Below are 15,626 nucleotides of genomic sequence, written 5' to 3' on the forward strand. Positions count from 1 at the left end.
TTTTATGTATGGGCTGTTCATAAAATTCAGTTATCTAAGGAATTTCCTGTTTAGTTCTTGGCTACATTGTTTATTTTGAGTTTAGCTCTTTTAAATAAGTAACTTTTTCTTTTAAAGCTGCACATGTAGATTTCCATTTTAAGCAAACTTCATCAATGGCATAAGGCAGGGTTGGCAAATGGGTTTCCTATCCCATGTCAACTCCTGGAGTGATTAGTTAAGAGTTTTTAGACTTTACAGAGAAGACTGCTATAATTAACAATATCTGTTTTAGCTCCTTGGAGAAATGCTGGCTATTTGTCTTTTAGTTTATAATCCATTTTGTATGACCTTGGAACATACTAAAGCTGTTGGTAGTGATTCAGTTAAAGTATTAAAAAAAAAAAGGAGGGAGACTAACTATTGGATACTAAACTTACAGTCTGAAATAAACAACAGCAGCAATTCTTGTATAGACTTTACTTTTAAATTCAGTGGCCTGTAGAGGAAAATAATAACTGTTTTCAGTAAAGTAGCTGCAATCTACATGTGGGTATTGGGCACTTTCTAAAATGTGGCTAGTGTGAATTTTTAAATCTCACTTAGTTTTAGTTATTTTAAGTATAAATTAAAAATGGAAACTGTAAAATATTTTCTGTTTAACGTAACTCAGTTGTTTTGGTAGGACTACATTTTACTTCAAGAATTGCATTGGAACGTTCATGGGAGGTTTTATTCCTGGGCCTGTAAGTGGCACCCATTTCAACTCTATCATTCCATTGACAATATTTAGGTTTATGACCATGTGATTAGGGAAGCTGGAAAATAAAGTATAATTCTATGCTCTAGAGGAAGGGAGACTAGATTTTAGTGCAAAGCTAGTCTTTCCTACTCTTGTGAAAGAAAAGTGCAACGTGTAGACTAAAAACAAAACGCAGATGAAACTCTAAAATTTAGTGGATGACTGAAAATAACAAGGTATCACTCCAGATTAAATCTGCTTAATTTGGTAAATATACTAAGAGTAGAAGTACTTCATTAGGTTCATAAAGGGCATATACCTTCAAAAAAGTCAGATGCCCAGAAAACCAATTCAGTAAAGCAAGAAAAAGTAGAAGGTATACAGATTGGAAAGTAAGAAGTAAAATCATCTTTAATGATTGTCTCTGTATATAATAGCCCAAGAAATCTACAAAAAAGCAACTGCAACAAATAATATAGCAGTGTTGCAGGATTACAAGGTCAGTATTCAAAGATCAGTTGTACTTCTATAAGGTTGCAGTTGCAATTGAAATGATAAAAACTACCATTCGTGAGAGCATCAAAAATATGGGGGCGCCTGGGTGGCTCAGTGGTTAAGCCTCTGCCTTCAGCTCAGGTCATGATCCCAGGGTCCTGGGATCGAGTCCCACATTGGGCTCCCTGCTCAGCCGGGAAGCCTCCCCCCCCCCCCCCGCCTGCCTCTCTGCCTACTTGTGATCTCTGTCTGTCAAATAAATAAATAAAATCTTTAAAAAAAAAAATGAAATATATAGGGATAAGTTTAACAAAATGTTTGCAGTTGGTACATAAAAACTTTAAAGATTTTATTTATTTAATTGACAGAGATCACAACTAGGCAGAGAGGCAGGCAGAGAGAGAGGAGGAAGCAGGCTCTCCATGGAGCAGAGAGCCCAATGTGGGGCTCGATCCCAGGGCCCTGGGATCATGACCTCAGCCAAAGCAGAGGCTTTAATAAACTACTGAGCCACCCAGGCGCCCCAGTACACAAAAACTTTAAACTCTCTCAGCAATTAGGTCTTTAGACCTAAATAATAGGAGTGGGTTATTGTGTTCACAACTGGAAGATGCAGTATTGTTAAATGGCAGTTTTCTCCAAATTGATTTATAGATTCAATGTAATTCCACTCAAATTTTCAGCAGGCTCTTCTGTGGAAGTTGACAAACTGATTCTAAAATTACATGAAAGTGCAAAAAAACTTAAAAATATCTAAAACAATCTTGAAAAAGAAAAATCTGGGGGACTTCCAACTACTGGTCTTCAAGAGTTATTCAAGGAGGACCCTGGGTGGCTCAGTTGGTTAAGCGTCTTGCCGTTCAGCTCAGGTCATGATCTCAGGGTCCTAGGATTGAGCCCAGCATCAGGCTGCCTGCTTGGCTGGAAGCTTGCTTCTCTCTCTCCCACTTCCTCTGCTTGTGTTCCTTCTCTCACTGTCTCTCTCTCTCTCTCTCTCTGTCGAATAAACAAATAAAATCTTAGAAAAGAAGGTGTTAACTAAATCTACAGTAATCAATTCAGTATAGTACTAGATGAGGATCATCCATTTAACAATGGAACCCAAAAAAGAGCCCTGAAATGACCCACTTCTCTGCAGTCAATTGATTTTTGAATAAGTGCCAAGACAATTCATTGAAGAAAAGGATAATTTGGGGTGGCTCAGTCATTGGACATCTGCCTTTGGCTCAGCTCACCATCCCAGGGTCCTGGGATCAAGCCCTGCATGGGGCTCCCTGCTCAGTGGGAGGCCTGCTTCTTCCTCTCCCACTCTTACTGCTTGTGCTCTCTCTCTTGCTGTCTCTGTCAAATAAATAAAATCTTTTAAAAAGTAGTTTCAGGGCTTTTTTTCCTCTTTGAATTATGGTTGTCTTTTTTTTTTTTAAGATTTTATTTATTCATTTGACAGACAGAGATCACAAGTAGGCAGAGAAGCAGACAGAGAGAGAGGAGGAAGCAGGCTCCCTGCTGAGCAGAGAGCCCGATGCGGGCTGGATCCCAGGACCCTGGGATCATGACCTGAACCGAAGGCAGAGGCCTTAACCCACTGAGTCACCCAGGCGCCCCTGAATTATGGTTGTCTTAAAGATAAATCCGATTAAGAATGAACAATGAAGAGGCAACTGGGTGGCTCAGTCAATAAATGTCCAGCTCTTGATTTTTGCTCAGGTATGACCTCAGGGTGGTGAGATGAGCCCCTCATTGCTCCACACTGGGTGTGGAGCCTGCTTAATTTTCTCTCCCGCTTTCTCCTCTGCCCCTCCCTGACCCCCTCAAAAAAAAAAAATGAACAATCAAATTACTGTGCTTTGATGTCCCTTTTTATTTCCCCTTTGGTTAAGCCACTAATTGGATATGCAGGCCCATTTGATTAATTTTATATTTAATTTTGGGTAATTTTTAAAAATTTAATTTTGTTGTATAATTGTATAAATTATTTACATAGTTCTAAAAACAAATCTATAATAAAACAAGGTATGTTTAAAGAATGTTAGCTATGCTCCCTCCAACCTGTTTAACCCTACATTTTACATGTAATTATTTTTTAGTTTTTACTTTTTTTTTTTTTTTTTTTTAAAGATTTTATTTATTCGATAGATCACAAGTAGGCAGAGAGGCAGGCAGAGAGAGAGGGGGAGGCAGGCTCCCTGCTGAGCAGAGAACCCGATGTGGGGCTCGATCCCAGGACCCTGAGATCATGACCTGAGCCGAAGGCAGTGGCTCAACCCACTGAGCCACCCAGGCGCCCCTTTTTACTTTTTTAAAGAAGTTATTTATCCATTAGCACATGAGTGAGGGGGAGGGACTGAGGGAGAGAGAAGCAGACTCCCTGTTGAGGAGGGAGCTGGATGTCGGCCTTGGTACCAGGGCCATGAGATCATGACCTGAGCTGAATGCTTAATTGACTGAGCCACTTGGGTGCCCCTAAATGTAATTATTATTATTATTTTTAAAGATTTTATTTATTTATTTGAGAGAGAGACAGTGAGAGAGAGCGTGAGCGAGGAGAAGGTCAGAGGGAGAAGCAGACTCCCCATGGAGCTGGGAGCCCGATGCGGGACTCCAGGATCATGACCTGAGCTGAAGGCAGTGGTCCAACCAACTGAGCCATCCAGGTGCCCCTGCATTTCCTTTTTTAAAGTGAATCAGGTTGAATATTTTTTCAAATGGTTAAAAATGATTGTATTGCCTTTTTTGTGAACTGTTAGACCTCTTTTTTCTTTATTGATTCTTGGTCTTTTTCGTTTTTAGATTATATATTAATGATATTTACCCTTTATTTGTGATCCCCCTACATAGAGTTTATCACTTTTTTTGGAACTTTATTCTGAGCTTTGCTTTGAACTTTGCCTCTGAACTTTTCTCACCACCTGAATTCTGAGTTATGTACAGGACTTTGGGAAGAATGGGTAGTAAAGGTTTGCTTTTTAAATTTCACAGTAGTTTTTGTGGAAATGAGAGATGTGGTTATAATGGATAACAGGGAGGTTGGAGTTCTGATGTTGATGAATGTAAACAGGAATATAAGATGGAATGGATTTAATCTCTCATTGTTGGTAGGTATTGGGATTTTTTGTTAACATTTGTTAAGTAGAGCCTCTGGATGGTGAGCCAAGGTTCAATAAAAAGACTGCAAGGGATGGGGCGCCTGGGTGGCTCAGTGGGTTAAGCCGCTGCCTTCGGCTTGGGTCATGATCTCAGGGTCCTGGGATCGAGTCCCACATCGGGCTCTCTGCTCAGCAGGGAGCCTGCTTCCTCCTCTCTCTCTCTGCCTTCCTCTCTGCCTACTTGTGATCTCTCTCTGTCGAATAAATAAATAAAATCTTAAAAAAAAAAAAAAAGACTGCAAGGGAAAGTGGAATAGAGAAGTTTATTACTCACAGGTCCTAGGGTACACAGTGTGATGTCTCCAGGTGACACGGGGAGTTCAGTGCAGGGTGTAGGCAGGCAGTGAGCAGCAGGACTTGGGGTACATGCTTTCATTAGGGTCCTCAGGTACAGCACTCTGGGTTTTCCAGGCTAATTCTGTATTGGCTTGTTCAAACCAAAAACTATAAATAGGGGTTTGATAAGCTCCAAGGTGGTCTTATTTAAGGGGCACAAAAGGGGAAGGAGCTGAGAGACTGGAGAGATTGTTTATCACAAGGGGGTTTTGGGGAATCATATCTGGAACTTACATTTACTTGTGACCTTGAGGGCTGTTATCTAGAGCGTGCACTTGTGGGAGGAGGTAGTGTCAATTGAAGGCCCCTGTAGGCCTCCTTAGCCACACAAAGTGGATGCTGAGGCAGCAGTAGTACAGAGTGGTTTAGCTGAAGTCTCAACAGTGGGTTGGGAGCTTGGGGCCGGCATAAGGTTCTAAAGATGTAATGCGATAAATTGGTTTGAGAGGCTTTAGGTGACTCAGAGCCAACTGTAATGTATGCCTCTGATGACAGGCACTTGGTGGCTCCTTTGGTGGACCTCAGTGGATTGGCCACTCAAGAGACAGTGGGTCCCACCAGGCAGATAGGATTTCTGCTATGGCCTCAGCAGTGTCCTGAAACTATCATCAGACTTACCTGATAAGTTTTTTTATTTTATTGGGTCTTTCCATTAAAAAAAATATAATTGTAACTTTGCCTTTCTAAAGAATATCTGTTTAATGAACATTAACATAAGTAAGTATTTTTTGTTGTTGTTCTTATTTTCAGGCTGCCGACAAGAGAAAAGCTTTAGAAGAGACCAAAGCCTACACAACCCAGTCCCTAGCTAGTGTTGCTTATCAGATAAATGCATTGGCTAACAATGTCCTCCAATTGCTGGATATCCAAGCCTCTCAGCTTCGGAGAATGGAATCTTCCATCAATCATATCTCACAGGTAATAGCTTGTAAAAGGCTTTACATTCACATTTAAGCAACTGGCAGAATAGAAGTCACATAGTCAAAGAAGTAGATGCCTAGAAATATGGATTCTTTTACTCATCTTAATGACTGTAGTTATTTTAGGTTCAGCTTTGAGTTCAGTATACCTACTCTTCTTTTTTTTTTTTTTAATTTTTTGTTTTTGTGATAAAATAAACATAACATGAAATTTATCATTGTAACCATTTTTTTTTTTTTTAGTGTATAGATCATTGGTATTAAATGTATTCATACTGTTGTATAACCATTACCAGATATCCTACTGTTAAAGCCTTTTTTTGAGGTAAAATAAATTGCACATAATTAAAGCATACAATTTTACAGATTTTGATACACATACTATCCCGGAGACCATAATCACATTCAAGATAATGAACATACCTCACCCCCCAATTTTTCAGCCTTCTTTGTTATCCTACCTTTCTATCGCCTGTTCTCAGATTCTCCATCACTGTGGATTAGTTTGTATTTTCTAGAATTTTATATAAATAGAATTATATGCTATATACTGTTTTTCTGTCTTTTTCAGCATAATTATTTTGAGATTAATCCATGTTATTATGTGTAAAAATATTTCACTACTTTTTTTATTGCTGAGTACTACTCCATTGCTACACTTTTTAAAAAACATCCATTGACATGTTGATGAACATCTGGATTGTTTTGGGGTTTTGTCTATTACAGATAAACGTCTGTGAACATTTGTGTACAAGTCTTTATGTGGCCGTATGTTTTTATCTCTCTTGGGTAAATTAAATACCTCTTGAGTGGAATGGTAGATAGGGTACGTGGTAGATGTCTGTTTAACTTTATAACTAACTCTATGCCTGAATTATTTTCCAAAATGACTATACCATTACATCTTCCTCCTGGCATTGTGTGAAAGTTTTAGTTGCTTCACTTCTCCCCCCAGCACTTGATATGGTCAGTCCTTTTAGTTTTAGTTATTCAATTAAGTGTTTTAGCCATTCTAATACTGGGGTTTTAGTTTCCATTTCCCTGGCGATTATTAATGATGTTGAGCATCTTTTAATGTGGCTCCATAGGTTTTAGTATTTTAAGGGTTGCTCATTTTTTGTCAGATTTATTCCAAAGTATATCATATTTTTAGGCTGTTGTAAATGGTATTTTTTTTTTTGTAGCCTTAGCTTGATTGTTCATTTTTTGCTTGCATGTAGAGAAACCGAATTGATATTTATATACTTATTTTGTATCCTTGTTAAAGTCACTTAATGGTTATGGTAGCTATTGTACAGGTTTCATTGAATTTTCTACATAGAGGATTATATAAATACAATTTTAGTTTTGCCTCTTCACTTTTTCTTCTTACCTCACTTCTCCTCTGCTCTCCTCCCCCTCCCTGGTCCTTCATCCTTTTCTTTCCTTTCTGTTCCTTTTTATTTTCTTCTTTGCCTTATTGCACTAGTTTGATGCTTTGAGAAAATGTTGAATAGGATCAGTGAAAGTAGATATTGTTCTTTTTATTTTCATAAGAAAGCACTTAGTTTATCACTATGTGTATTACAGATTTTTCAGAAATATGCTTTATGAGTTTGAGGTGGTTGCCTTCTAGGTGCAGTTTGCTCAGAGTTCCTACCAGGAGTGGGTGATGGATTTTGTCAGTTGCTTTTTCTGTGTCTGTTGAAGTAACCTTTTTTTTTTCTTTTTCCTTTTTGAATGTTAAACTAGCCTTGCCTTCCAGGGATAAACTCCATGTGATTATGATGTGTTCTCCATTGCATTGATTATTAGATTATACGTGCTAAAATTTTGTTAAGAACTTTTGCTTCTGTGCTCCTGAGAGTTATTGTAATGTCTTTGTCTGGTTTTGGTGTCACTGTAATGCTGGCTTTACAGATATGTTGGACAGTAGTGTTCCCTCCTCTTCACTTCTTTGGAAAAGTGTCTGTTGAATTGATTCTTGTTACCTTTTAAATGTTTGTTAGAATTCACCAGTGAAGCCATTGGGCCTGGGATTTTTTCCTGGCAGGGTGGTTTTAGCACCCTGTTTAGACATTATGTTTCATGTCTTTAGTAGATACAGGGCTGTTCTCTTTATCTGTTTCTTCTTGAGTAAGCTTTGTAGTTTTCCAGGAATTTGGCCATTTCACCTATGTTGTTACATTTATTTGCATAAGAGTGTTAATTACATTCCCTTATTCTTTTAATATTTGAAGAATCTATAGTGATGTCATGTGTCTCATTCTTGATATTCTTAATTGGTGTCTTTTCTCCTTTTAAATGATTAGTATGGCTAGTTCATCAGTTTTATTGATCTTCTAAATAAAATCCTCAGCCTTTGTTTTCATTAATTTTCTGTACTGTTCTTCTGTTCTACTGTATTGACTTTTATTTTTGTAGTTGATTATTTCATCTTTCCCTTTCCTTGGAATTAACTTACTTATTTTATACTTTCTTAAAGTAAAAACTGAGGTCTGAGAGCCTTTATCTTTTCTTTATTACAGGTGTTTTAGGTCTGTAATTTTCCCTTGAAATAGTGTGTTATCTATATCTCAAATTTAGGTATGTTGTACTTTCATTTTCATTCAGCTTGAAATAATCCCAATTTTCCTTTTTGGTTTCTTCTCTGGCCTAGGGGCTACTTGGGAATATTTCAAGATTTTCAAAGGATCTCTCTGCTGTAGACTTCTAATTTAAATCTGCGGTAGTAAGAAAATACTATATGATATGACTCCTTTCAACTTTATTATAAATTGTTTTATAACCCAGAATGTAGTCCCTCTTGGTAAATGTTTTGTGTGCACTTGAGAAGAATGTATATTTTTGTTGCAGTTGGATGGACTGTTCTGTAAACTCATCAGGTCAAGTTGGTTGATAATATTGTTCAGTTCTTCTGTGTCCATGCTGATTTTCTTTCTTCTTGTTTTAATTGTTGAGGAAGGTATGTTGTATCTCTGACTCTAGTTTTTTATGTATTCTATTTCTCTTTGAATTTTTATAATTTTTAATGTATTTTGGAGCTATGTTATTAACATAATACTCTACATGTTTAGGTTTGTAAGTACTGTTGATAGACTTATCATTACAAAAATACTTTTTTTTAATCATTGTTAAACCCTAGGTTTGACTAAGTAGGCAGATGTTGTTTGTCCAGGCACTGGGAAGGTGGAGTAAGTTTCTGCAGCAGAGGTGCTAACTGGGTCAATTCTCTGAGTTCTCACACTTTCAGTTCTCAGACGCACTTAACATCCAAAATTATTGAGAATGCAAGGGTTTTTGGTTTATATGGGAAGATCTACCAGTATTAAATCAGAAATTAAAACTTAAATTTTAAAGTACTTATTAACTTACTTAACAATAAACACAGCCATTACATGTTCATGCAGATAACATTTTAATTAAAAATAACTTACCAAAGCAAAAAGATTTGTGAGAAGAGTGGTATTGTTTTTACATTTCTGCAAATCTTTTTAATGTTTTGTTTAGTAAAAGACAACTGGATTCTCATCCTGTTTTTGCATTTAATCTATTGTGATTTGTTCTTTTGGTTGAAATATTTGAAGAAAGTCTGGCTTTTCACAGATACATAGTTAGGAAAGGCAGAATGTTGGGGACCCTGGGAATTTTGGACCATAGTTGGAGAACCATTGCATTATAGGGTTATTATAGTTTAGTCTGTGGTATGTATTCTCAATGTCATTTACTGGTCATTATGCTTCCATTAAAAAAACAATCTCCCAAATTTGTCATGTATCTTCACCTATAGTTTTTTCTGGCTCTTTGTTGTACAATTCTTTGTCCATCCTTACTGACTTTAGTGTTACTTTTGGTGAACTTATCCATAATATTATAGGATTTCTGCTGATCCCTAATGTCCTGTTGGTATTTATTGTAGGTTTCCTTCACCAGTTTCTTAAAGATATTTCATGAGTTTTAAGATTAAACATGCTTTTCTTTGGCACTTGTTATCAGCTGAATTGTGTTCCCCCAGAATGAGTATGTTGAAGTCCTAATTTCTAGTACCTCATAATGTGACTGTTTTTGGAGATAGGGCTTTTAAAGAAGTAATTATGTTAGAATGGGATTACTGTGTGGGCCCTTATCCACTAGGGTTGGTGTCCTTTTTTTTTTTTTTTTTTTTAAAGATTTTATTTATTTGAGAGAGGGAGAGAACCAGCGAGTGGAGTGGGGAGAGGAGCAGAAGGAGAGAGAACCCGGAGCAGACTGTGCTGAGCAGGGAGCCCAACTCGGGGGCTTGGTCCCAAGACCATGAGATCATGACCTGAGCAGAAACCAAGAGTTGGATGGTCAACCAACTGAGACAGTCAGGTGCCCCTGATTGTTGTCCTTATAAGAGGAGATGATTAGGACATAGACACACACAGAAGAAAGACCATGTGAAGACACGGAGAAGAGGGTCTTTTACAAGTCAAGGACATAGTCTTTTAGAACCCTGCTGACATGTTGATCTTAGATTTCTAGCCTCCAGAATCATGAGAAAATTAATTTTTGTTGTTTAAACCTTCCAGTTATAGTACTTTGTTATGGCAGCCTGTTATGATGGTCTTGGCTAAGAATGCCTTAGACTCTTACCCAGGCCTGTACTTACTCATTTCAAGCCCCAGAGACAATCCCACTACTGCCACTGGGGCCCTTGTTTTGGCTGGACTAGCTCTTATGGCTCTTACTGATTCAGGACCACCTCCTAAAACCAATGAAAACAAGATGTATTATTTATAGGTCTTGAAGACTAAATGGGGCTCTCCAGGGCCACATAAAGGCTGTATATCAAGGTTGCAAGTAGAGAGAGAGGGAGGGAGGGAGGGAGGGAGCATGAACCTGTTGTAAGGTCAGAGGGTGGGGTGTGCTAGGGTTTTGCGGGTTCAGTCTGTTGGTGATATCCAGGATCATGACTGTTGATGAATATAAAGTGTCAGAGTGGGAAATAGGATACAGAAGGAAAAAAATGGAGTCACTCAAGCAGTTAGTTACCTAGGTTACTGAAAGCTTTTTGAAAGGCGAATGTCATGGATGGGGGTAACCTGGTTTCTTATCTAGTTGTTTTGCTAGTAGCTATCCAGTATAGCTAGTAATATGTGTATTTGAGATGGATGTGTTTGGAATGGATGCCTCACCAATCAAAAGCTTAATGCCACACACTTAGAGTAGATAACTGTAGCAAACTCCTCTACTACGCATGGGTCATCTTTAGTATTATCATGTCTATATTTTTTGTTAGCTATTAAGGATTTTAAACTGTTAATCAGAACCTGAACCAATAGGTGGAAAGATACAGTGCAGATTGTTGAGTGTCATTTAAAATGAAAAGGCATGAAAATAAAAAAGTAAAAAATAAATAAATGAGAAAGTATGATATATTGAGTTAGCACCCAATGGCTGGGAGCATTCAGTAATACTCATAAGATTGGCTGATGTACCATGGGAAAAAATATATTAAGAATTCTAATAGATTTATATTTCAGAATTCTAATGGATTTATATATTCATCTGACATTTCTAAGATGAACCACATGGTACTAAGCTGAGTAATAATCCTCAAAGGTATCCACGTCTTAATCCCTAGAAATATATTACTTTATATGACAGGACTTTGAGGATGTAAGTTAAAGATCTTGAGCTGGGGAGATTATCCTGCATTATCCAGGTATGTTATAAATGTGATCATGTATGTCCTTAGAAGAGGGAGGGAGAGGGATGCCTGCATAGCTCTGTTGGTTAGGCGTCTGACTCTTGATTTCTTTTTGGGTCACAATCTCGATCACTTGTGAGATCAAGCTTCCATTGGGCTCTGTTCTGGGCTTGGAGCCTGCTTGGGATTCTCTTTCTCACTCCCTCTGACACCACCCTCCTACTCCCAGCACACTTGGGCTTATCCTCTGTCTTTAAAAATAAAAAAAGAGGCAGAAGAGCATTTGACATAGAAGAGTAGAAATCAAAATGGTCATTTATAAGAACAGACATTAGAATGATGTGGTGACAAGCCCAGTAATACCAGAAGCTGGAAAAAGCAAGGAAAAAGATTCTCCCTTAAAACTTTCCAAGGGAGCATGGTCCTTTGGACACTTTCAGTTAGTTCTATAAAATCCAGTTTGGGTTTCTGGCCTCTAGAACTGTAATTGAATACATTTCTGTTGTTTTAAGCCACTAAGTTTTTAGTAGTTTGTTACAGCAGCATTAGATAACTAATACATATGATAAAATAAATCAGTTCTGAATATGGTATGACTTTATATTTGTGTAAGTCTTTGGTAGAGATAGTTTGTCATCTTCATAATATGGATTAAAACTGTATTTTTATTTTATTTTTTTAAAAAGATTTTATTTATTTGACGGAGATCACAAGTAGGCAGAGAGGCAGGCAGAGAGAGAGAGGGGAAGGGAAGCAGGCTCCCTGCTGAGCAGAGAGAGTGTGATATGGGTCTCGATCCCAGGACCCTGAGGTCATGACCTGAGCCGAAAGCAGAGGCTTGAACCCACTGAGCCACCCAGGTGCCCCAAAATTGTTTTTTTTTTTTTTTTTAAAGCTTTTATTTATTTATTTGACAGAGACACAGTGAGAGAGGGAACACAAGCAGGGGGAGTGTGAGAGGGAGAGGGGAAAGCAGGCTTCCCACTGAGCAGGGAGCCTGATGTAGGGCTCCATCCCAGGACTCCAGGATCATGACCGGAGCTGAAGGCAGATGCCTAATGATGGAGCCACCCAGGTGCCCTAAAATTGTATTTTTTAAGGGGCATTACAAAATTGTATGATATCTTAAAATCATGAGGAAAATAAGAGAAATTCCTCAATCTTCCTGCCAAAGTTCTATTATGAAATAGTATTTTTTATCTTCACCTTTGTTATTTTAAGGCTGGTATATAATCTAACTGTTCCTAACTTTCCTCCATTTTTCTTTTACATATTAAGATTCAACAGTCAAATATTTTAGGGTACGTTTCTTCATCTCCTCTTTGGATGGAGGACATCTTTTATTAATGGAGTTTAATGAGACAGTCTTCCTTTTAATAGTCATTACAAGATAGGTTTATAGAGGAACAAGCTATAGTGAATGTGTGCTAGTAAAGAATAAAGGTTTTCTCAGTAAGTACATAGCACAGAACCTATAAATGTTCATTTGTAGGAGTTGAGGGACTAAACCTTGTCTTGACACTAGACTTTGTCTTACTATTACCCAAAATAAAATTGTTTTAACTACTGTATGGATAAAAATTTATTTCAGGGGTGCCTGGGTGGCTCAGTGGGTTAAGCCGCTGCCTTCGGCTCAGGTCATGATCTCAGAGTCCTGGGATTGAGTCCCGCATCGGGCTCTCTGCTCAGCAGGGAGCCTGCTTCCTCCTCTCTCTCTCTCTGCCTGCCTCTCTGCCTACTTGTGATTTCTCTCTGTCAAATAAAAAAAATAAAATCTTAAAAAAAAAATTATTTCAAAATGAGTTATTCTACCAGGGACTCTTATAGCTCCTATCATGGTGCCTGGTACTTAATATGTGCTTCCATGTGAGTTGAAGGAATTTTTGAATTTTGGTTATGTTTTAGACATTATCTGAAAAATTTGAAATTAAATAAAAATACTCTAAAATGTAGCAAAGATTTCTGATATAGCTTTGGTCATCTACTTCTCATTATATTCTTTCTATATATATATATATATATATATTTGATTTATAGCATATGATTTGTAACATATGACTTGTATCATTAATATGTATATGTATGTTGTGTATTTTACTATAAATTCAGGTTTGTTTTTTTTCCCCCTAAGAAAATGTATTAACCTTATTTTTCAGACTGTTAATTATTGGTATGACACTAGAGCTTCATGCCATCAGATGTCTTGCATGAATTTGAGTGTTTGTTTGAGGAAATTAGGTCAGGGATCAGTAAATGATGATCCATATGGGTCCTCTCATTTTTTGAAAAATAAAGTTTTATTGGAACATAGCATTTTGTTGTTGTTGTTGTTCACATGTTGTTATGGCTGTTTTCACTTTTGCAGTAACATGGTTGAGTAGTTATGACAGACACCATATGGCCTATAAAGCCTAAAATATTTACACTCTGGTTCTGTTCAGAAAAAGTTTGCTGACCCTTTATGCAGTATTACACAAATTTATGTTTCAAAAGATTTAAAAAAGTTTTTTGGGATTTAGTACCACTTTCTCCAACTACTTATAACTTTTTTTAAAAACATTTTATTTATTTATTTGACAGAGAGAAATCACAAGTAGATGGAGAGGCAAGCAGAGAGAGAGAGAGAGAGAGAGGGAAGCAGGTTCCCTGCCGAGCAGAGAGCCCGATGCGGGACTCGATCCCAGGACCCTGAGATCATGACCTGAGCCGAAGGCAGCAGCTTAACCCACTGAGCCACCCAGGCGCCCCTATAATAACTTTTTTTAAAGATAATTTTTTTGGAGGTTGATTTGCTGAGCCAGAAATTATAAGGAATGGGGCTTGCATGATTTGGATTGCATGATGATACAAATTTTACAAGTTCTGTGGCTTCATTCCTTCTGTATCTCAGCGTAGGGAAGTTAGCTTGTATAAGAAATGATGGAGGAAGCTCCATTAGAAGTTTGATGTTCTGGCATCACTTGGTAAACTGCAGTGCTGTTTTGACATTAACCACCCAGACTCATGACGGCTCCCATTTCAGATGCCAGTAGGAAGTTGAATCTCCATTCTACCCACAATTCTGACCAACTGGTCACAGATCTTCAGTGGGATGGGGGTGGGGGGGTGTCTTACAACCCCCCAAGATGTGATCATTTATTAGAATGACTCAGAATGCAGGAAGGCGCTATTGTTGTGGTTACAGTTTTATTTTAAATCAAACAGATTGCAACGAGCCAAATGAAGAGACACAGGACAGAATGCATTGGTCCCATACACAAAGCTTCTGTATCCCTTCCTGTGGAATCAGGGCACATCGCCCTCCCAGCACATCAGGAGGCTCTACTGAGCTTTGGTGTCCAGAGTTTGTTTCAAATGTGGGCATGATTGATCGAATCATTGGCCATGTGACTGAACTCTGTCCCCAGCCCTCTTTCCTGACTCAGAAGCTGGGCTGTCAAAGTCTCAACATTATTCAAATGATTGGTCTTTCTGGTGACCAGCCCCCATCCTGAGCGATCTTGTTATCATAAACAAAGATACCCCCATCACTGGGGAAATTCCAAGGATTATAAACTCCCTCCCAGAAGCAGAGACAACAGGCCATTCAAATTCTTTATTATACAGTAGCTATCAAATTTGAGGGTTTATGGCCTGAAATAAGTTAGTGAGAACCAAGAGTTAGTAATGTATTTGTTTCATGGTTGAATTTGTGATTTAATTTGTTCATATTGAAGTTTATATAAAACGTGTTTGGAGGATTGCTTTGTCAATCTGTTTTATATAAATAGTTTTTGCTGCCATAGAACACTAGATCAAAAGATGTGATTTATAGGATGTTTCTTTTTTTTTAATAAAGATTTTATTTTTTTATTAGAGCACAAGCAAGGGGGGCAGCAGGCAGAGGGAAAAGGAGAAGGGGATTCTCTGCTGAGCAGGGAGCCCAATGGGGGGACTCGATCCCAGGACCCTGAGATCAAGACCTGAGCTGAAGGCAGAGGCTTAACCAACTGAGAAGCCCAGGTGCCCCTGTAGGATGTTTCTTAAAACTACTTTTCATATACTGATACTTAAAGTGTAGTATATTTATAGAAGTAGATTTCTTAAATTGGTAATTCTCTAGAATACTTAGCATTTTAGATAACTGAAATTTTGTATTTTAATCATGTAATAGAAATTTTTCTAATACATGTGCCACCTTTTATATTTATGGGTAGACAATAGGTAATCCCACTCCTCCCTGTCCCACATGACGGAGTTTGCAGGTTTTCTGTGCATAAACAAATCTTTGAGAACTGCACACTTGGGTGAATAACCTCAAAACATGTTTTCTTTCTGCATCTACATTTAGCACTACAACAACCCCAGAGTGATAT

The 15,626-nt window shown here is 37.9% G+C and overlaps 1 protein-coding gene across 9 annotated transcripts in view; it reads left to right on the top strand.

The window, feature by feature from the left end:
• Window positions 1–15,626, top strand: part of ABI1 (abl interactor 1) — a 118,357-nt gene that overhangs the window by 41,796 nt on the left and 60,935 nt on the right. For all 9 annotated transcript variants that reach the window (XM_059183878.1, XM_059183879.1, XM_059183875.1 and 6 more), the window contains exon 2: window positions 5,449–5,616. In XM_059183878.1, the coding sequence (XP_059039861.1) occupies window positions 5,449–5,616 (168 nt within the window). The remainder of the gene's footprint in view (window positions 1–5,448; window positions 5,617–15,626) is intronic.

The sequence above is a fragment of the Mustela lutreola genome, chromosome 8 (genome assembly GCF_030435805.1).
Source record: "Mustela lutreola isolate mMusLut2 chromosome 8, mMusLut2.pri, whole genome shotgun sequence".
NCBI classification, from domain to species: domain Eukaryota; kingdom Metazoa; phylum Chordata; class Mammalia; order Carnivora; family Mustelidae; genus Mustela; species Mustela lutreola.